This window comes from Barbatula barbatula (assembly GCF_947034865.1).
Source record: "Barbatula barbatula genome assembly, chromosome: 18".
NCBI lineage: Eukaryota > Metazoa > Chordata > Actinopteri > Cypriniformes > Nemacheilidae > Barbatula > Barbatula barbatula.
Window position 1 is genome coordinate 13,177,749 of NC_136781.1, and position 22,004 is coordinate 13,199,752.

The window sequence follows — 22,004 nt, forward strand, 5'->3', positions numbered from 1 at the left end:
ATATAAGTCTGGTCTTATTATATTGTAGTTTTCAGGTGCTTCGGTTAATACGATTCCTGTAACACAGCCTCAAAAGTAAATATTAATGTAAATAGGTCACCCGATGATATGATCCAACATCCCTGCAGGCTTTCAAAAAAAATTTAGATCCAACTTTGGGCAAACCTTAAACGCTTTCATGGGATGTTTGAACGTTGGCGCCCTCTGGTGGATTCATTTCATTGCTATCCAAAATAAATATTTAAAATAGGCAAACATCCCCTAATTTAATGGGTGAGACGCCATTTTGTTACCAGATACACAATGATTTCCAGATTTGATGAGAACATTACAATTGGTTTGCTTTATAGCAGATGCCTGGAAATCAAATATGCACCGAGGAAATGTATATTATTACGCAGGAACAATAAACCAAGTACTATCAGGATGAGCAGCAAATTATACTATAAACTCGCTAGTTTTTACAAAACATTTTACTGTTAAACATTTATAAATATAGCATACTCTTAGTAGCTGAAGTAGAATTATTTGTCACTATTCAAAAACTAACATTACAATTTCCGTTTACTCATTCACACCAATTATTAGGACACTTATAAACAAAAACATCCAGAGGTGAAACTGTGGAAAAGAATTTTTTTATTTTCCCTAACTGAAATCTTCCATCCATCATGGCACACAAACTTTTACATGAGATACTCGAACTGATTTCATGTCCATCGTTTCTGATGTTGATAAATATCAGGCGCAAGATCGGTTTTCACTTGAAAATCTTGCCCTGGTTGAAAGGTTTGCCTACATGCTTGAATTCACCCTCCCATGCAAAGTACTCCTTCACCATGGTCTTGCACTCCTCACTGTCCACATCCAACTTGCGCCAAGTGTATGACTCGTAGTCGATCTGCCAATCGTCACTCAGCTAAAGAGAGAGGAGAAAAACATTCACAGATAAGTTCTCATTTGTTTCAATTCTAGCTGCATGGATCAAGAGTCACATTAACCGTTAAAATCATGCTTTAACTAAAGTTGTACCTAGTTTTAGGATTGTGTAAAACTTCGACTCAAACTAGTGGCGACTCTTTACGTTTAACTGCAGATTAACGTTTTTACAAATATTTAAGCGATTAAGAGAGTTTGTTAACTTTGACGACGACAATATTACATTTGAAAAATTGTCTTTCTCCATTTCCTGTAAAGTGTAAGTTTTATCAAACGTCATCTTTTCAAATGCTTATTTACAGGCGATCTAAGTGGGCTTATTTCCTATTTTACGATGGATATAACTGGCATCTAAATGACTGGCAATACCCAAGGACATTTGTTCACTTTTGGTGAAGAAAAACCATTGAACAAAACAGGAAATAATTCTCCATAAGCAATTTTGAATCTCTAATGTAATATGGATCTTTATGACTTTTGTGCATAGTTTAAAAGGCGAAGCATGTCATGCAACATGGTCATAATTTACCAAAGTAACAACTTTACAGCGCTACAGTTGTATCTACAGCCCAAAAAAGATAAAGATCTTTCTGTAAAATCTTTCAGATTTCACAGATGTGTTTGTCTTCTGATATGCTGGAACACCCTCCCCGGATGCATCAACTTCCTGTTTTTAATACAAAATGTTCTGACATTTACCTGAATCATGCATTCCATCCATTACCTTCAGTTTGATCAAAACAGTCTTTGGATGTTGCAACAATTGGCCAATATTCAAAGTACCTAATGCTTCCTTCACTCAACGTTTAGTGCCAATATATGACGCAAGGCACCAAATGTGTCTGGCAGTTTTTAATGTTTTTAAAACAAATGTTTCTCTATCAGAAAGATGTAATATGACAAAATACAACACTGTAAAAACATTACCACATTTAGCATAAATCCCAGTGGCTCTATTTAAAACTGTCACTGTTTGTGTGAACATTCTGACCAGCACGCCACAGAAACACAGGCTTAAGCAATGGGTTGAGCTTGAGGTGGAACTACATATTTGTCCATAGCTTAACATTTATAAGGGAATATGCATAGAATTAGGGATGGTCATTTCAGTTCATTTCGCTAACCGAGAACCGACACACGCTCATTATCCGGACATTAATTGATAAGATATTGAATATTAAATTGGAATTAAATAAAAATACACACTGCATCTCTTTTCAAAGGGCGTATTTTGCATTTGTCAGCAGCATACGCCTTCACTTTAGACATCCGGAGGACACAGTATTCGGAATATACAGCTACAGTCGACGAGGCTCTGACACGTTAAAAATCCCACAGATTTATTTTAACATGCAAACAGCAGCATAACGAATAGATCAACAACAGCACCTGGATTCACATGCGATCACATTTTCACGAAGCTGAAGCGCTTTGGGTTTTATTTTTTCTCCGTTGTCCGAAGCATTAAATAAACATGTAAGAAAATAACTAACACAGAAGAACCGGCAAAGTTTATTCATCAAATAAAAGTAGCAGGCCTCAATCCAAAGCTTGACTAGTTTTTATTTAATAAAGTAACATGTAAATGTGTTGTGCGGACAGTCTGGTGCCTGTTGACTGACCCACCGCAGATAACACCCTTTCAGATGGCACGGATATCCCGGGAACGCACTGAGATTCCCTTGCAGAAGCTCTGCTATCAGCTTTGCTGAGATTAACATCGCTGTTGTGTGGACACCCCGGGAAGACAGAGAATGTCACAGCACATTGCGAATGCGATTGTCGCACATCTACATTTAAAACAAAATTCAAACTAGAGTTTGAGCATGACTGCCGCTGACACTCCGTTTGGTGGAGTAAAACCCTTACAAATGTGGCCTCAACAATCAGATAAATTACACTTGTCCAGTTTCATCAAGTGGTTAACGCGATCGGATTTGTATCAGTCTCAAATGTTTCGGAGGGCATTTACACCTGGTTGCGCACGTCTACACGCTCTGAGTTAACACGTACAGCACATTTTTCTTTCATTATACAGAAAACATTTATGATTTAGTCATTTCACAACATAAAATTATTATTACGACAAAATATTAATATTTCAAAATAAACATGCCTTTTTACTCGTTTAACTGAGTGTTAATCTGTCAACATTTTTACTATAGTTAACGGTCAAACTGTCTATATGAACATCCCTACATAGAATATGAGTTCACTTACAGGAAAGGCAAGTTCCTGGCCCCTGAAGACCCAGATACCAGAGATACAGCCGTTATTGTTTGCACCGAAGAGGATGACGCTGGCAAATGCGTTCTTGCGCAGTTTATCGAGCCGCTGGAACATTCCTGAAGAGACGAACATGAGAACATGCACATGCTATAAAACACGCAAAACTCTTGAGCAAGTACTAAAAAATACAACAAAAACAAATAACATTCCTGGCATTTAAGGAGTGTTATTGAACAAAATAAACTCCAAACAAGACTCAAGTCAATGCGTTCTAACCATACCTGTGATAAGATTACAGCTCATGAAGGCCATGGTGAGCTCTTCAGGGAAGCGGTACTCCGCATACCAGATTGAATAGCCCTCACGATCAAAATTATCATAGAAGTACGGCAACGCCACAGTCAGGGTGTCCTCGTTGGAGTATTTTCTCTTAAATTCATCCAAGACAAAGGAGCTAGAAGCAAGATGACAGAATCCTGATCAGAGTGGTTTAAACAGACTCTTGATTCAGAACGTTTCCATTGGGCTGTAATAATAACAGTGCTGGAGGTGCATCAAGTACCTCTTTGGAAGGTGAGCATATGGGTCCTTTGTTTTTGGCTCAGCAGCCAGTGCAGCTTCACATTCGTCCATCTCCTCCTCAGCGGCAGGGGCGGGCTTCTTATCCTCCTTTTTCTTCTCTTTTTTTTCCTGCTGCTGTTGTTTGCCTCCTTCCTTACCAACCTTCTCCTTCTTTGCAGGAGCCTCCTTCTTGGGCTGCATATCTGCAAACTTCTTGGCTAGAAAAATGAAATGAGTGGTAAGACATACTTTATTATATAAGAAACACTACCAAAATTATACAACGGATTCCTTTTTTCCTTTAGATTTATATCATTATACCAGCATGCAACAGTGCCTTGATAAAATATGCCAACCCAGTAGGTCAAAAGCGTAATCCTAAACAATTTGCATCTCTTCACTGACCTCAACATTCAAATCAAATGTCAGACAACACCATTTTGCTCTTCAAAGCAGTTTTTAATACTAAATTTGCTCTACAAAAAATAACACTACCTCCATCAGGAGCCCGTTCCAGTGATTTGTCTGGATAGTTCACAAAGTTGCATTTACGCATCTTTAGCCTCATTCCAAACCTGTACGACTTCTTAGAACACAAAATATATTTTGAAGATTGCTGGCAACCAAACACCACCGGTCCCCATTAAAGGCATAATTTTGGGTAAACTATCCCTTAAAGACATTTTAGCAACTGAATCCAGGTATTTTGCTCTAAACTTTATACTTAATGTTACAGGATAAAGTTTGAGAAACTTACCATCAAACTGAGCCATTTTCTCACAGAGTTTGACCTCTCCCAAAACAGCCTTAAACTGAGGTTGGTTGACACAGGTCACAAACCAGCGAGTGACATTGGGGAAGGGTTGACGGAAAGAAGGCTCAAGAACCTGAAGAAATGTTGCAATAGCAATTTTAGCATCACAAATTCAGCTGGTCTGGAGAATGTATATTTTAACTGCAAATCACAAGCAAAACATGTTTTGGTTCTACAAGTATGAAGAGTCACAATTCGATAGTGATTATGTTAACAATTTGATTCAGTATCACAATGCATTGAATCATCTATTTTGCACATGTGTTTTCCACTGCATACGACAACCAGCACGTATCAGAGTGCCGAGTGCACGCCACAGGTCATTTAAATAGAATAGGCAGCACGACTCGTGTTTTTAGATGAGAAATGTGTATCACCACTTAAACGTGCACCGCACGTTTGTCTGTTTACAACAATCGCTAGTTTGCAATTTAAAATACTCTGATGCGCAAAACCTCTTCAATGTGATTTTACTGTAAAACAAGAACTGCCAGTGTAAATCTTTACATTTATTCAATACACCGGGAATTTGTACAAGTATATGTTTGCTTAAGAGAATTTATGTTTAAAAAGTTCAAATTACATTTTTGAATAATCTATTTGTTTTTATGCATCTATGCAGATGTAAATGATTCCACATCGCAAAAACAAGTTTTCAACAGCCCTACTGCCAATTTTTTACCATACGCTACACTAAACCATACATTACATGACTAGCAGTCGCTTTTATCCAAACTGATACGCTTTTCAGTACGAGGAGTGGTGGAAATGAACGAATTACAAATATTCAAATTACTGCGAGTAGTTTGTTTCAGGAATTGTACTTCAAGTAGTTTAAAATTGTTCTTTTACTTTTTCTTACACTTTAAGTCAGGGGTGTCAAACTCATTTTAGGGTTAGGGCCGGATGGAGAGAAAAGTGACAATGTGCGGGCCGAATCACCTTTTTTAAACCATATTGCACCAAATTACAAATGAATTAGCAAAAAAACTAGAAAGACATACTGTTCTGTAAAAGGTGCATTTAATAAATCCTCAGAACGGTTCAATAACACTCTTATTCCTCTTTGAAAAAACTATTTTGTTTAGGTAAAGGCAATCAAAACCCTTTCCTTTGAATATGAATATTTTTTGTCAGATACTTTTTAAACTAGTAATGACAAAAATGCAACAGACTCTATTTGTGTACAGACGGTCACATTAAATATGAACCATACAAGCTATACAATATAATTCACTAATAGGAAAAACTGCCTTAACATATTTAACAATTAGTACAGTAGTACAACTTCACTTTGGATATGAACATTAAATATATACTAGAAATTTCCTTTAACAACAAAAGATCTAGATCGCATCTGCATTATGATTTTAATTCCTGACATCTCTTTTCTTCAACCACATCAATCTCATAATGTCATTTATCTGTCTGTTTGTGAGTCGAGAGCGCAGGTTGTTAATGTTCATTACCGATTCTTGACGCATTCTCCCTCTGAAAACGGCTGCGATTTCGTTGGCAATCAAATAGCTTTACAGCTTCATCAGTCCCTGTTGTTTTTGTGATCATTGACTGCTTTTTTCCGAGGCTAAAGTTAAATTATTGACTTTTCGAAGTTGTCCAGTGTATTTATCATATTTCTCTGCGTGTGTGCCGTTTAATATTCTACTCGTTTTGCACAGCCACGGCTTGTGAGCAGATTAAACATACCGGCCTACCGTTGAACTCACAGAAGAAATACGTCTTCTTCCGTCAGTTTTCTTTATTTGGACATTTTTAAATCACTAGTCCTTGCCGCACAACTTAGCCGACTTTGTTTTCGAAATGTAGGCGGCGCTTTAGAATGCGCATGCTTGTTAGGGGTTCCGGCAGAAGCCCAATTAAATGATCAATGATAAAATAAAAAATTTAATAAAACAAAACATAATATGGCAGCGAAAACCTGATTGTATTAATAAACTTTAAATTAATTAAAATAATAATAAACTTTTATTTCATATTTGTATTATTTTTCAAATCTTCCCTCGGGCCGTATTGGACGCCTTATCGGGCCGGATACGGCCCGCGGGCCGTATGTTTGACACCCCTGCTTTAAGTGCTGTGACGGTACTTTTACTGCACTCACATCCTCACAATGTTGTCGCTAATTTATATGTTTAATTTTCATGTGATTGGCTAAGGAGGATAATCAGCCCTGTCACGTGACCCCGTCCACTTAAATCACGCATAGGAAACTTGCGTCACACAGATTCAAGACATCCACCATCAGTTAATCCTGGAGAATGAACGTGTTCGGCAGGCAGGGCGGGTGTCAAACGGCGGTTTTGCCTAATAAAAGTCACTGTGGGAAAGGGACACAATACAAAGGCTCATCCAAGATATGCAGGGCTCTACGCTAACTTTTTTCCCGAGGAGTACATGTGCTCTTAAATGAAAAAATTTAGGAGCACACAAAGAAATTTAGGAGCACAGTACAAAATTATTATTTTTTAATTAGTTTATTAAACAACTGAACAAATTTCATGCATATACTTCATGCATATACTGTTTCTGCCCTCTACAATATTTGCAGAACATTAGGTTGTTCTCAAAATCCAGCCATGGGAAAATCTTAAGCCAATTGACATTAAATGTATATGATCTCCCTTTGCCAGCTCCAGTGGATGTTGACGTGACAGCGCTAGTCACCACAGGTTCGCTAAAGTTGTTCTCAACTTCTTGTAAATCTTGTGAAGAAACCTCGTTAAAGTTAGTTGAACCTTCCATATCCCCCTCCCCTGATTCTTCTTTCTCCTCATCTCTTTTTTGCTTAAAATAAAAACGTATGTTCTTCATTTTCTTTCCAATTTTATCTTTCCAGTTTTTACCTCACTCGACTCTCTTTCCGCTTAAAATCCAGCAGTTCCTGCACATTCCCACACTAATTCAGTGATTGGCTCATTGGTTGCGAATCGTCGCTCTCATTTGCATAATGTTAAGCGCGTCATCATGCTACCAAGTGATCTGCTACTCCTCACAGTGTTCCCACTTAGCGTAATTCTCATCTCGCTTGTATAGTGGGACATCTACTGGTATTTCCCTAAACATAAACATTTGTTAGGATCTATTTGTTATCTTTTTTTAATTGACTAAAGTGTCCAAAAAAACATTGCCAGGCCTAGTTGCTGGTCTGTGAGTCTTGCCCTATTTGTGTTTGATCATGTTCTCTTGGGGCTTGACCCTTCCTGTTTTATAAGTGTACTGTATATACTGAGTTTTGCATTGTGAATAATATATTTTATCAAAATATTTGTTTTGAAATGCAAAATAAATGTAGCATATGATATTGGTTAACCAGTACACAAAACAAAGTTTTTTCCACAAAATACTATGTTTAGTAATTATACATTAAATTATTTATATAACAATATTAAACTGTATTTTCGCCATGCTTTTAAGCAAAATAAAGGTCGAAAGAGTCAAAAGGAAGGTGTAGTTAAAATGAAATTAATTTCATTTCTTAATGTGACTTTTAGTTTGACAGCGGAAGTTTGGGGTTTACGCGTCTACACGCAATTACGCGTCTAACGTCTGTACGCGTAATTACGTCTTTAGGCGCAATAACGCGTACACGCGTTATAGCGTGTGAACACGTTATGTCTAAAGACATTTCTGCCTAAATGGCCTTCCATAGTTCATCGCGCTGTTGTTCAGTTTGAGGACAGCCCGTCACTCGCACACTGTGCTCGTAAATTATTTTTCAAGTTCGCACATAACTATTTTTAGGCGCAAATGCGAGTGAAACACTCGCACTGTAGAGCCCTGATATGGAGAAATATTGAGTTCCTTTATCACTCCTGTCGCTAAGTTTCATCCAAACAGCTATAACTTGAGTGAGAAGCAGTTCTGCAAGCTGTGCATTACCAGTTATAATCTTCTAAATAACGTTCAGTTTCTTGCACAGTTCGATCGATCCGCTTAAATAAGATGTCATTAATACATCGAAAGAAGCCGCAGGGATTACTTTTAAGTTGCCTCTATCTGTATTTGAATTTAAAAACCTTGGATCACAACTCAGGTAAAAAATCTTCATTGTGACATTATTTCTTGGGGAGGACATACATCTTGGATGGCTTGAGGTTGAGTAATTGATCAGACAGCTCCTCTACAGATATGACTTAATGCTAATCCAATGCAATTTAAGTTACAAATGTTCTGCATTTTTTGCATGCAGTATTTTTTTATTTTTATTAATTTCTGTTTTGTGGGGCCTAGTACACATGATTGAAGTGTTGGAAGCGCATAAATGGTTTTAACTTTAAAACTGAGCTCATAATAGACAGACCGATCAACACATTGAATGGTTATTTTGTCGGAGTTGTATCCCGTTATATGTTTTATCAGCAAGGTTGCCTAAAAAGAAACTAGTAACTAGTACTCCGAGTAGTTTATGAGAATAGAAATGTTTACTTTTACGCAATTACGTTTTTAACACCAGTACTTTTACTTGTAATCGAGTACAATTACAGCAATGTAACAGTTCTTGTACACATTTCCACAAAGGCAATGGTTACACATTTTGTGTGATGCTGCTTTCATTTTGCAATAAAATTTGAAACTGTCAAAAACCACCTTTAATTGTCTTCTTGCAATCAAAATCTAAAACACACGTTTGGTCTCCTCTAAACTGAATTTTGGTTATTTTAGATTTGCCTGTTGACGGCATTCCACAACCTGCTTTTCAACAGACAAAATGAACACTCACCTGTTTGTAGAGCCACAACAGTGAGCAGGCAACGGTGATGTCAGCCAGACTGATTCTCTCCCCAACTATGAAAGTGCGAGTGTTCAAGTGCTGATTCAGGACGGTAAAGACTCGTTTCAGCTCTTCCTTGGCCTGCTCTGTGGCCTACATACAATACAACAAAACACTGAAAGTCCTAAACATTCAACAAACCCTGCGAATCATGACAGAACAATTTCACATTTTTAAAGACCATGATCGTGCACGCATTTACACTGGTGTGTTTTGAGAATAGGTAAACGAGCAATGTGTTGTACTTTATGTACTTTTACGCTTTGGATAACGTCTGCTACATGAATAAATGTAAATCAAATTTTACAGTAGTACATATAAATTGTTGATGGTGCCCAAGGGCCACAAAAGAGTTTAAACTCTCCATCTTACATACACGACGTATAAAAACCACTGCCGATGACTGCGAGCTGAGGTTAAGGTCAGTTTCTGACTGGTGCGTTTTACCTTCAAAGTACCTGTACGCCCAAAAGCGACATCTCACCATGAATTAAAAAACCAACCTGTTTGTTAAACTGCATGATACCCAAAGTAGGGAACACCCAAGCACTGGCTGGAGGGATGATCTCGGAGTCAGCAAAGCTAACCCACTGCAGCACCTGGGCAGCAGCCTGGGGAGTGCTACCACGAAGGGCATCATTGCTCACTGTCAAAACGATAAATTAGAATGAATTACATATAATCACTACTAAAAATCCTGCATGTTTGTAAAAGCGTACTTACAGTAGTGAGCAATGGCATTGCTCTCAAACAGACAGAAGCCATCATCACCCTGGTATGCTGGAACCTAAAGGAACAAAAATCAATGAATCGGGTCTATGTCAAAGAGATACGCAGATGTGGAGCTTGAGAATGCTGACCTTGCCCAAGGGAAAGTTGCTAAGGAAGGCAGGGGATCGGTTCGTCTGCCCAAAGGTGAAGGCAGGGGGGATGCTCGCAATTTTCAGACGAGCTCCACTGTACTGGGCCGCAATCTGAGCCTTAAAGGCCCTCCAGTTCTCTGGGTACGTGTAGAGAGTCTGCAGACAGAAAATAGTTCATTTTACACATCGCTGAAATGCCACGGTTTCTCTTATATCCATTGTCTTCGTAGGAACGAGGGAATATGAATGCATTTAACATAAACCTGTTTACTACGCATTACACAGCTGACAGTTAATTCCTAGTAGTAAATTGGTTCATAGACAGCCAGTTTTGGACACTTAATAATATCTGAATGATGCAATAGCACATTTGGAAACCACATTGTGTTATCAAGCTTAACAACGTTGAGCCGAATTTGTTCTCAATGTTTGATATCACAATAGGATTAAAAACATAAATTGTTAGTATAATTATCAGTCACGTTGTTCTTACTGACTGCCACAGAGAGTTTAACTCCGTATGCTTAATTCACCCGTCTTTTGTTGACATGTGAACGAACATATGACATGCGAGCTACATTTACAATTAAATGATCACGTATCGCAATATTCTAGACTTAAACTGAATAAATGCGAGACCGGTACACTATGAGCTACATATGCCGCACACAGACAGGCAAACGTGGCACAAAGGAGCGCTGGACCGAGCTCCTGTATTTCCTCCCTCTAACCACCAAATAAAGGGGTGTGGAGGTATATATAAAAGAAATAATCATTCCGACAGGCCAGAATCAGACTATCAAACACGACGGAGTGAAAGTAAAGTTCCGATATATGAGGATTGGGGTGATTTTGAGATGATTGCAGATGGAGATGTGCAGTAATAGCAGGTCTACGGGTTTCTCCCATTTTACTCACCCCTGCCGCCATCTTCAGGACGAGAGAAAGGAGGAACGCAGTCGCGTGGCTGTGACGTATAGCGCATTGTGTCGCAGAAATAACACGCGAGAAGGGCGCGCTGAGAGCGAAAGACGAATGCGTTGTCATCATCGAGATTTTTTTTAAATATATTTTCATATGCGGAAAGATTTGATAGGTTTGTTTACAAATGCTCCGTTCGCATTTAAGTTATATTAATCTAATATTATAATATATACGATTTTATATTTCTAATTTAGCCATGTAAAACCACCATACAATGTATCATTCTTCATTAAGAAATATATAATAATATGAATTATGTATTTCTTTTTTACTTTAGAGACCCCATCCCATCTGCTTCAGGGTGCTGGGATATTTTTATAAATCCTTAAAGCAACACGCGCATGTTATCTGAGAGATATGGAGTTGTGTTGTCATTTCGTATTTTCTTATATGCGGTCATCGAAATGACCAAGATCACTGGAGGAACTCTAGTAGTTTTATATTTTAAGCCATAAATGCAAAAATACATCCCCGTATAGACCCCTTCATAAAAACGTGAACGATGCTGGTCTGGCATTTTCCTCCTTTCAGTTTTTTGCACACCAAACAAACGTTTGCACTTGTAGAAGTGTTAGCGCTCAACAGAGATGACGATCTTTGAGTTGTCATTACCTTGGAGGTCTAGTGATAGCAAAGCAAGAAGTAGCTAGAGCTAAAACTTTTGGCATATTCAAAATTGGATCTATTGATATTACTCAAAAACTGCAGCATTGCCACTGACTTTGGTATCCTAAAAACATAATTGCCATAATACATGTTCATAACATTGTTTTAAAACATTTTGTGCAAGCTGTTGTTGTAAGTAGCTGTAACCCAGGTTTAGTTGTGGGAAAATGTATTGAGTAATTGCTTGACACAAAAGTTCCAAGTGTGCAAATTAGACTATATGGATTACAGATGGAATATACAAAAGGCAAAAATATATATCACAGTGCAATGGGCACATTGAAATTTACAAAAAATTAATCATTCTAAAAGCAATTGATGAAAGACAGCATTGTCATCTCTAAACGTGTTTTCCAAATAGTCATTCAAATTCAATCAATTGCTTTCTCAGCTGCCTCATTATAAATTAAACTCTTCATTTCCTGGTCTTTCCATTACTTAGAATAACTGCAGCGTTAGATTATGTTCCCATTAGACTGGATCCATGACGATGTTCCAAATGTAAAATAAACAGAGAATGAGAGCATAAAAGATAATGTTTAAAAAAGGCAAGAAACTATGCATAACTTCTTGGCATGAGGACACAATTACAGTATATACAAAACAAAAACATGTGTCATCACCACAGAAGTAAGCTTCGTATTTCCAACATTCTTGGCTGAGGGATCAGCTGACAAGACCTGAAAAAAAACATCAAAATGTTTATTCAATATATACATAGCAAAAGAAACAATGAATGTAACAGATGCAACAATTTTTGCCAGTCAGAAGATTTCACAAGACTGACAAATCTGACACTTAATATTAGATTTTAAGGCTATTTTTGGGGTAAGGATTAGCCTAAATAATTTTAAATGTTTAATGGTCTGCTACAGAGAATTACACATTCTTATTACAGGGAAAAGTAAGAAGCCTAAACCGTTTTTTTACAATAAAATGTCCATAAAAGTGTACAAAATACCTACCCAAATAGTCATCCATAAGAGACCCAATAGCAAACTAAAAATAAAAAAAGAATAAGTTAAATGCATAATTTAAAGATTTTTGTTAAGTATTAGTGAACACTGTCATCCAAAGTCAACAATTACAATATCGTTCTTATCCACTCGAGTTCCCACAATCTTTAGTCGAATTTCATCATCTTGTTGGATCACAATGTCCTGTTAAGAAGAAAAAAAGAAATAGTGTATATTTGTGGTATTTTAATAAGCATTCCTTTCAACCAGCATTTCTTAATGATGATTTACCAAATCTTACCTCATCAACTGTTTTATAGCAGGGAGGATTTGAGTTTGGGTCAAACTCCATCTCAGAGGGAATAGACTAAATACAAAAATGACAGGTGTCAAGTAATAATTACATCTTGTGGTCAAATATGACGTTTTGTCATATGGCCTTAAGCAAGTTTGTAATTAGATGACTAAGAAAATATTGACTGTGTAACTGACTGAACGTTACTACACACCCGAACAGAGCACATTATAATTTTGGACAATTACACGGCTGGCTAGAAACACCTCAACTAAGCACATAAGTATTTACATTTACACATTTGGCAGACGGTTTTATCCAAAGCGACTTACATTGCATTGCCCAATACATTTGTTTCTGACTATGTGCAATCCCCTGGGAGCGAACCCATGATCTTGGTGTTGCTAGCACCATGCTTTAACCACTGAGTCACAGGAAAGCTATTAAAACATGTTTATTACTTATTAAACAAGATATTAAACATGTTTTAATGTACATGTAATGAGTGGGTATAACTCTAAACATAAACAAAGACCTTTCTTATTGGAAACCTACATGACGAGAAATGAAACAGGACATGGGGCCAATTTCAGTAAAGAGCCCAACCTGTAATTAGAAAGAGAAGACAAATATATAAGATTAAACTGTAGCAGGTTAAAAGAGATCATGAGCAGTCCATGTCTCAATGTTATTTACTATTCCCATACACATCAAGTTAAACTACATTAGAATAGGGTGCACACAGTTTGAGTTAATTGGACTGTACTTTGTTAACTTGTGTGACAACTGCATCCACCACTTCTCCTTTGAATGGACGAAATACGATTGCTTTGTATTTGACAGGGTACAAGACAAAACCTCTGCCAGGTTGAATCACACCGGCTCCGATATTATCAATTGTAGTTACTGCAATGACAAAACCATACCTGCGAAACAAAAGACACATAAAAAATCAACATCGTTGAACATTATTTATTAACACCTTCACCTTTCAGTAGAACTTACTTTCCCGTACACGTCCCCTCCACCTCTGTGAAAAGCTTCTGTTTGACCGTGTTCAAAAGGTTGGGTCCAAAGTACCTTGGATGGAGGAGAATCTCATGCTCCAAAGAGATCTATTGAAAACCACAATAAACAGGCATGGGTATTAGAATGTCCATTCGTCGAAAATTAAACACTAAACAGTTACATACTGCAAAACAATTGAGAACCTACGTGATAAAACATCTCTTAAGGCGTTGTGTCTCTCAAAAGTACAAACTTTATACAAGAAAGAAGAATAAATGAACTAGTATTATTTTGCACGTTCGAGCGCCGATCTTCAAAAAGCGATTCCCTGCTGCAAATCGGAATTTCCGGTTACTCCGATTTCATATTAAGAGTCTTTAAACATATTCGGCAGAACGAATTTTTCTACTCAAAGATTGTAAGTAAAGGGTTGCTTTAAGTTTACTTTTTTGTGTTGTACGACGTTTTAAATGTAATATTTTGAAATGTTACATTCTCCTCAAAAAGAAAAGATTAACAAACCCTAATATTGATAATCAAATTAAACAAAATTAAATATTTTATAAATATATTTATTCAATTGTTGATCAACATTTTAAATTGGTTAATATTATCTAATTACATATACTGACCTTTATCACTAATATGTAATTAATGCTTTTCCTAGTCCGGTTTTCTTTCTTCAAACACGTGTTGAAGATCATAACAACATACAACCACAAGAGGTCGCTATGATCCCTAAAATATAGGCTACTGTACGTTTCTGTGTGCGCTGTTGTTCCAGGTCCGCTCAAGTGAAAATGAGTGCTAACAATTGTGGCAAGCATCGGAATTCAGATTTTGTGGAAATGTTATAATTAAAATTGAACAATTACTAATTCTAATTGTTACTAAAAGCTAAATTTATTATTGTTGTTGTTGTTGTTGTTGTTTGTTATTATTATTATTTGTAGTAGTAGTAGTAGTAGTATTATTATTATTATTATTATAGTTTATAGTATAATTATTACTAGCCTGTGGTTAAATAAACAAATAAAAGTATCATGTATTAGAATGAACCAGCATTCTTTTAAACATGTTACTGTACATGCTCACGCTAATATGCAACGAATAAAGTTTATACCTAAAATGCAGGATAATCTTTCCTATGGGTTTTGTTGTTGCTTTAACAGCGCGTTTTTAAAAGCGTCTCTTTCAAAAGCATTGCAGTAGAGTGCTATAGATCAGACTGTCTCACTATTGTTGCTCAGGCAGGTCAGATATCCTAGGACTAAAGCCATGCATGTTGATGAGCATGGGCAGATGTCCACACATATCTAAGCATGGTGGATGGGGTTTGTATCATGCATGTCCAAAATGAGGACGGTCCTTGGGGACTTTGTCATTCTGTCTGCATTCTTGCAGAGTGCAGGCACTCACATTAACCTTAATATAAAAAAACTGAGAGAATGCCTACAGATGTCCTCACACTCACAAGTTCATGGCCTTCATGTAATACAGACAGTTGCTTTCATTTAATCAAACCGAAATCCTTTTATTCCCATTTTGTTTCTGTGCTTTGTGACTTTGGCTATATATCAGGTCAATGGAAAGAGAAAATCAATTTCTTTGTGCAAAAGCAAAACACGGGGATCAGTGCAACTGAATCGTGCTGTCTTAGAAGATATAAAAAATATACAAAAATATGTTTTCCAGTTGTCATTGTAATGCAGAGGAATACATGTGCTAAAAAATGATTTAGACTAACTACTTTTAGTTTTCCAATAATCTCAGTGTATGTGTTTTAAAGTGTTACTAGATAATTCAAACATGTTAGAATACTGCTAAAAACTCTGTTTAATTTGATCACTTAAAAAACAAACAGACATTTTCGTCTTTTAATTTTGTGATTAATTTCCTTTAAATGTTTATTTAAAACTATTATACATCAAAAATTAAACATATCTACACAAACAGATAATAGTGTTTTACTGAGCTACATGAAAGAATGACGCTGAGTGTTTTGTTTCGACCACCATGCTATTTTCAAATATATTTCTCGTCTGTAGCTTTCATTTTGTGCGCGTAAAGCCCCTCCAGTGTTGAACTGAGTGCTCTCAGAGCTGATGGATAGAAAAATCCTGTTCCTGGAGCCACTACTTTGCTTCCCCCTCTCCCCCTCCTCTCACTAAAGGTAGCTTTCAGATGCAAAATAAGCAGACATATGGAGAGGAGGTCTTTCTCCGGCCCTCCTAAAGATTCAGATTGTATGACAAATCACGTCCACCACCAGCCTCCCAACCCCACACAGAATCTCCAGACAACAGCTTCATTAGGGTGAAAGAAGGAGTTTTTGCAGCTTTGTCGAGTCAAGCTCGGACCCCTTTCCCTTCTCAATTACTCCATTGTTGCCTAGAGATTCAAGTTATTGCACTCAAAACCATATGGCTGATTTGAACACCTTCTAGTGATGCCATCACCCAAACCTACGTTTCATCAAGTTTCTTGAGTGGGCACACGCATTAAAACATTTTTTATAGATTGCCTTGACACATTTTTATCAACAGATGGATATGTGTTGATGAACAATGTGTGTTGCAAAATGAAAAAAACTCAAACAAATTGACCTGAAAATTGTGAAAAAAGCTTGAAAGTCTACTAAGAAAAAGTCCACAGTGTGAACAGTCTGGTGAGGTCAGGTGGATGAACATATCATTAGTCAGAGAATCGCTGTATACTTCCTTCCTTTTAACGGTGATGTTGCTTGTGCAAAGCTTCTTCTCATTTTACCAAATAGTTGCCCTGGTTACTTTCAAATATAAAGTCCTTAGAGACACAGCTTTCATTGTTAACACTGATCCAGGGTAAACTAGAGGTAAATTATGCACTTGCACAAACACATGAAGACAAGTGAATGCCCCACCGTAGGGTTTGTATTTAGACTTGGACATCTGATTGATAGTACAAGGTTCACGAACTGGTACATTATGTGTCTGGCTCACAATGAGAGGCTAAAATTTACATTCGCATAGCTTGTAATGAGATTCCATTGGATTCTGATAATAGCACCTGTTCCAAAATCTCCAAATGCATACAAAAATACATTAGAGGTATGTTTGACAAACAAATTGACTAAATCTAAACAGTAATGCAATGTTTGTAGCTTTGTATTAGCATAAATGCATTTCAAGGAGGGCACTTGTCACAATTCTGGAGGAAAACAGAAATTCGCCAACATATTACTACCAATAATAATAATAATAATCATCATCATTTTGAGTGGTGACTGTGAGCCCATTTATGAATTTTGTTTTGGTAAATATGATCAAGTTATATTATAAGTATTAATTATATAATAATATTGTTATTTTTTAAAACAATAATACTAAAGTAGCCAAATTATTGAAATTGAATTGAATGAACAAAAAATGTTTATAAAATCTTATGAAAAATAAATGAAAGAAAGAAAGACATTTTAATATCCTACAGTGGTAACAGGAATTATATTTTATTTACCCCAAAATAATGATTGCACATTTAATGAAAACAAAAGTTGTATATCTTTAGATTATATGCATTATTAAGCCTCTGAGAGTCTTTACACAAGAAAGTGACAAAGTTGATGCTGTCTTCAAACATTGTAGTAGAATTTATTTTCAGTCTTTTCTTCCAATGTCTGCACGAGCTTGTGGGGGTGATTTTCTTATTTGGGGTGTGGTATCCCCGTACAATTGAAGCACTGGAGTAAGGAATTAATTATCATTCAAAAGTAATGGCCCTATTCTGCCCTGCTTGAATTCTGAACAAGGAGAAAAGGTCCCCTGGCCCCGATCCTGCCGCAACGCCAGGGGAAAGGATTATTCCGGGGATTACCATGTGAAAACTTCTATCAGACTTTCTGACTCAAAGATCTTTTGCGAACAGTAATCGCGTTAATACCCGGGGATTAATGCTGGGCCAAACGCAAAATTGAATTTTAATACGAATTGCATAAATAGATATAAAATAAATTAAAAGCCGAGGATAAAGAGAGTTCTATCGCTCACGCGTCACTTGCCAAGGCAGAAGTATGACCACGGGTCGAACAAGACCAAATGCATCTTTTCAGTATGAAAGTGCTTCACACCTGCCATGCAAATCTTTAGCCAATCACGCTGCGTTTTACTGCTCTCTTTTCATTTCCTTTTCTTTCATTTTTGCAGTATTAAAGTATCAACTGCATTTTAATGTTTGCTTGAAGCTTATCTATAAACGCTTTGTTGCATTGCGTTCTTATAATGTGCAGTGCGCACGACTCTCTTATAGGGTTTTAGGGTTCAGATCAGACCCTCTTTAAGTAATTCAGTTGTTTCATTTTCTCACGTGTTTCTGCTATTGAAATGCAATCAGGTCTCGTGCACTTGTGCCTAATCCTGTCAAAATCTCCTTGGCAACATCTCTCAGCTGTGGGCAAAACCCTCCTTCCTTCCCTCCGCCCCTTTTCTAAAAAAAACCCCTGACCCATCCATCACTTTTGTGGAAATAATGTTAAGTAACATTGTAAAACAATAACATTTTTATGACTTTATAAGAGCAATAAGTGTATGGCCCGAACCAGATCACTAATGCCCTGACTGGAAGGAAAATTGGCATTCAAGCTGTTTTCCCTCTTTGAAGTTATTACTGACAGGTTGGTGTCGTAATAGTAAAATCGATCTCTCCCCCATCACCCCAGTCTGGACCTCCGAAGAGCGATCGTAAGGGCTTTAAAATGAACGCATTCGCCATAAAATCCTAAAGCCCAGACAACAGATAAAGCCAGTTTTTTTACATTCATTGCAACAGTATCCCACATGCTGAAGCCAAGTATCTCGTTTGCAAATACATCTCCATCTTTATGACTCAATAATAGTTTATGTGTCTGAAATTATGCATCCAGCCACTTGTGCTTCTTTTCACGCCAGCGAAAGCACAAACGTGTCTCAAAAGCGGGGTGTTTTTGTTCACGCTGGGACTATTTGAATAAGAATAATGCTATTGGAGTGTCGCAGGCCGAGAAAAATGAGTGACAAAAGCTCAGAGGCGCAGAATTTGGACGGGGTACAAACCGTATAGAGCTGAAAAGAAGAGAGAGGAGAGGCGCACAATGGAACAATTCACCTTATAATCGCTTTGATATATCATACATGCCTGAAGACTCTAAACATTGTGTAATTATTTATAAATGACTGTGCCCCTATCGCCATAATGCCAAAAGGAGAAAGGCACCGCAGGTCTCTCCCCAAACTATTTCTAAATAGTGCCCCCTTCATTTTTTTCTATAGAGGGGCGAGGTGCTAGCAATTGAATAAATTGAATAATTAATGAACAATTGTACGGCTGTCTCATAAAGATGTCTTTAAATAAAACTTAATGCACGACGCATAGTGACAGCAGTTTGATTGAACTGTATCTTTCACCTTGTGAGTTGTAATAACTCAAAACGTGTGTTGGGTCAGCGGTGTGGAAAATATCCCTTTCTCGAAATAAATTACGTGATATTTACTACTTTACGTTTTCTATTTATTGCGTATAACAGAAATATACTATAGCTAATATAAAATTCTAATGACACGTTTAAGCCATTATAGCTAACTAAAGTTATCAAAATCTAATGCGCACGCAAACACGATGAGTTTCGCACGTCTTCCACAACGTTCCGAAATAGTTTCAAAAACGCGTAAACCCTTCAAGACATGTACTATAACTTCTTGCTTTGTAGTTTCTATAGACTTCGTAAAGTCCCCTCTTTTCAATGTCCTCTAGAGATTTACCTTAAAGTGGGCTTGGTCCATGTTGGACAGATAGCAACAGCTCTGCTCGCGTGGCTGGACAGCTCTCCGGCTCTCTGATTGGCCAGTGGTGATTACAGGCACGCTTCAGAGGGCGAACAAACAACAGGCATAAATTATGCTAATGAGATGGTCGTGCGGCACGGGGCAGACCTGATGCAAACCATTCATTCATCCTTCACAAAAATGCCAAAGCGAGGGGGGTTTGTCCATTGTCCCACCAGGGTATATAAGGTGTGTGAGGCCAGTCGTGTGCCAAGCTCACTTGCTCACACGAGCTGATTGAGGGGTAAGAGCAAGACAGACGCGTGCCTTTAACTCCAACACAAACTATCTGCAGGACTTTGCCACCGTGCAAGCCTTCAAACACATTGTTTCATCGCCCAGCCATAATAAGGTGCGTATTTGCAGCAGAAAACTTACCCATTGCATGCTCAGAATCCGAAATGCCACATTATAGACCCTTCTTGGTATATTTCTAACGTTTCCTTCATTTTCTCTGCAGGTTATCAACAATGTGCACTGCCATGGAGACTCTGTACTCCGACATGGATAACTCCAGCTGTGACTACTCGTTTACGCAAACGGATGACGAGGACTCGCGCAGCAGCATCAACGCCGGGTCCCCCTCGTCCTCATGTGGAAAGCCACCCGCGTCTCCAGCTGACAGCCTGCAGGACACCAGCGCTGAGCTCCATCAAAAAAAGAGGCGCAGGGGGCGTGCGAGGAACGAAGCCACCGTGCCAGTCGTGAAGAAAACCCGCCGTCTCAAGGCAAACGACCGCGAGAGGAACAGGATGCACAACCTCAACGACGCCTTGGATTCTCTGAGAAGCGTGCTCCCTGCCTTTCCCGACGACACAAAGCTCACCAAAATCGAGACTCTGCGATTCGCGCACAACTATATCTGGGCACTTTCCGAGACCATCCGGATCGCAGACCAGCGGCCAGGCACAAAGTCAAGAGACGCATCGCTTTTGCTCCCGGGACTAAGCTGCATTGGAGAGGCACCTAGCACGAGAGGCAACTCTTGCTCTTGGGCATCCAGTGCCTCTTCGGCTTCATCTCCGTCTTATTGCAACTCAGACCCCGGCAGCCCTGCAGCCATTGACGATTTTGGATATTTGAAGACTGATGTAGTTTACAGCTACCACAACTTCGTGCCCAGCGTCTTCTAAACCAATAGACTCGAGCATTTCCGTGTCTGTACTGAGCCCATTCTCATCAATCTGTACTATAGCTGCAGAAATATACAGTGAAATAACAGAGGATGTTTCTCTTACTCTTTCCATAGAACCAAGAAGCACAGAGACAACATAAGCATTCACTGTTTGCCTTAACGACTGTTAGAGTTCACAAATGAGAATGTTGTTTTATTTTTGTACGTTTTGTATCATTGATATCAATGTATTTGCACTTTCCCAGCGCGTTGCATTCCTTGGAGTACCTATGACCTTAACCCCAGTTAGAGAAAATTATAATTTAAACGAAGACAGATTTGGCTTTGCAGTCCATAGGTGAAAAGTCAATATTACAATTTGTAGAGCGATAATGCAGAAAAACGAGCGTGAAAATTCAGTGTCAGGCTGGGACAATAGACTGAAAAGCCATCACGAGACAAAGATCTGGCCTTATGCATTATGTATTTTGACCCGAAGAAACTCCTCTGTCTGGCTTATTCATATTAAGAGTACAGTCAACTAGCTGTCACAACTTTGTTTGCTTATTACTTTTATTTATTCAACCTGTTTCTTTCTTATTCTAATGTATTGTATTTTTATTGTATATAAAGAGATTTATTCTATTATGTATTTACCTCAAAATGTAAATCGGGTGCAAATATGTTTGTACGAATAAATATAACGTTTTCTAAAAAAACCTTCCTGAGTTTGCTTGTTGTCTTTATATGGCGTGTGCTTTACAGGGGCTCTGGATGAAACAACTCAGAGATGACTGGAAACATGACAGGCATATTTGTAATTAGTAGAGCCATTGTGGCGTCACTCTGGGTCACAGCGCATAATATAACGGTTACAGCAGCAGGTGCATGGCTAAAGATTTGCGATAGCGCGTAAGCGTCATCTCATTTGTCAACAGAAATGCGTACT

The 22,004-nt window shown here is 37.9% G+C and overlaps 3 protein-coding genes across 4 annotated transcripts; 1 reads left to right on the top strand and 2 right to left on the bottom strand.

Moving 5' to 3' along the window:
* Positions 1 to 622: 622 nt before the first annotated feature.
* eef1g (eukaryotic translation elongation factor 1 gamma) lies at positions 623 to 11,209 on the bottom strand. The gene is made up of 10 exons (XM_079479945.1): positions 11,117 to 11,209; positions 10,196 to 10,354; positions 10,059 to 10,122; positions 9,839 to 9,981; positions 9,285 to 9,428; positions 4,487 to 4,616; positions 3,731 to 3,947; positions 3,450 to 3,622; positions 3,160 to 3,284; positions 623 to 919 (listed from the first exon to the last, which is right to left on the bottom strand). The coding sequence occupies exons 1-10, from the start codon at positions 11,126 to 11,128 to the stop codon at positions 761 to 763; spliced, it is 1,326 nt and encodes a 441-aa protein (XP_079336071.1). The 5' UTR covers positions 11,129 to 11,209; the 3' UTR covers positions 623 to 760.
* Positions 3,867 to 21,136, top strand: neurog1 (neurogenin 1). The gene is made up of 2 exons (XM_079479946.1): positions 3,867 to 3,967; positions 20,402 to 21,136. The coding sequence occupies exon 2, from the start codon at positions 20,412 to 20,414 to the stop codon at positions 21,072 to 21,074; it is 663 nt and encodes a 220-aa protein (XP_079336072.1). The 5' UTR covers positions 3,867 to 3,967; positions 20,402 to 20,411; the 3' UTR covers positions 21,075 to 21,136.
* On the bottom strand, positions 11,355 to 14,465 carry polr2g (RNA polymerase II subunit G). 2 transcript variants are annotated; one of them, XM_079479734.1, is made up of 9 exons: positions 14,315 to 14,465; positions 14,105 to 14,214; positions 13,866 to 14,025; positions 13,655 to 13,705; positions 13,106 to 13,171; positions 12,937 to 13,008; positions 12,814 to 12,847; positions 12,472 to 12,528; positions 11,506 to 12,324 (listed from the first exon to the last, which is right to left on the bottom strand). In XM_079479734.1, the coding sequence occupies exons 1-8, from the start codon at positions 14,324 to 14,326 to the stop codon at positions 12,515 to 12,517; spliced, it is 519 nt and encodes a 172-aa protein (XP_079335860.1). In that variant the 5' UTR covers positions 14,327 to 14,465; the 3' UTR covers positions 11,506 to 12,324; positions 12,472 to 12,514. The 2 variants fall into 2 exon arrangements, with proteins under 2 accessions (XP_079335859.1, XP_079335860.1); XM_079479733.1 differs by having other exon boundaries at positions 11,355 to 12,528.
* Positions 21,137 to 22,004: the final 868 nt, after the last annotated feature.

What these genes read in the sequence shown, in the direction of transcription:
- eef1g (XM_079479945.1), bottom strand. An exon ending in TCATGCAGTTTAACAAACAG is followed by an intron (nt 9,429 to 9,838) that starts GTTGGTTTTTTA and finishes TATTGTATGTAG; the next exon opens with GCCACAGAGCAGGCCAAGGA. An exon ending in GAGCTGTAATCTTATCACAG is followed by an intron (nt 3,285 to 3,449) that starts GTATGGTTAGAA and finishes TCGTCTCTTCAG; the next exon opens with GAATGTTCCAGCGGCTCGAT.
- polr2g (XM_079479733.1), bottom strand. An exon ending in GAGGGGACGTGTACGGGAAA is followed by an intron (nt 14,026 to 14,104) that starts GTAAGTTCTACT and finishes TTTGTTTCGCAG; the next exon opens with GTATGGTTTTGTCATTGCAG. An exon ending in GAGTGGATAAGAACGATATT is followed by an intron (nt 12,848 to 12,936) that starts GTAATTGTTGAC and finishes TTTTATTTTTAG; the next exon opens with TTTGCTATTGGGTCTCTTAT.
- neurog1 (XM_079479946.1), top strand. Translation starts at nt 20,412, where the DNA reads ATGTGCACTGCCATGGAGACTCTGTACTCCGACATGGATAACTCCAGC.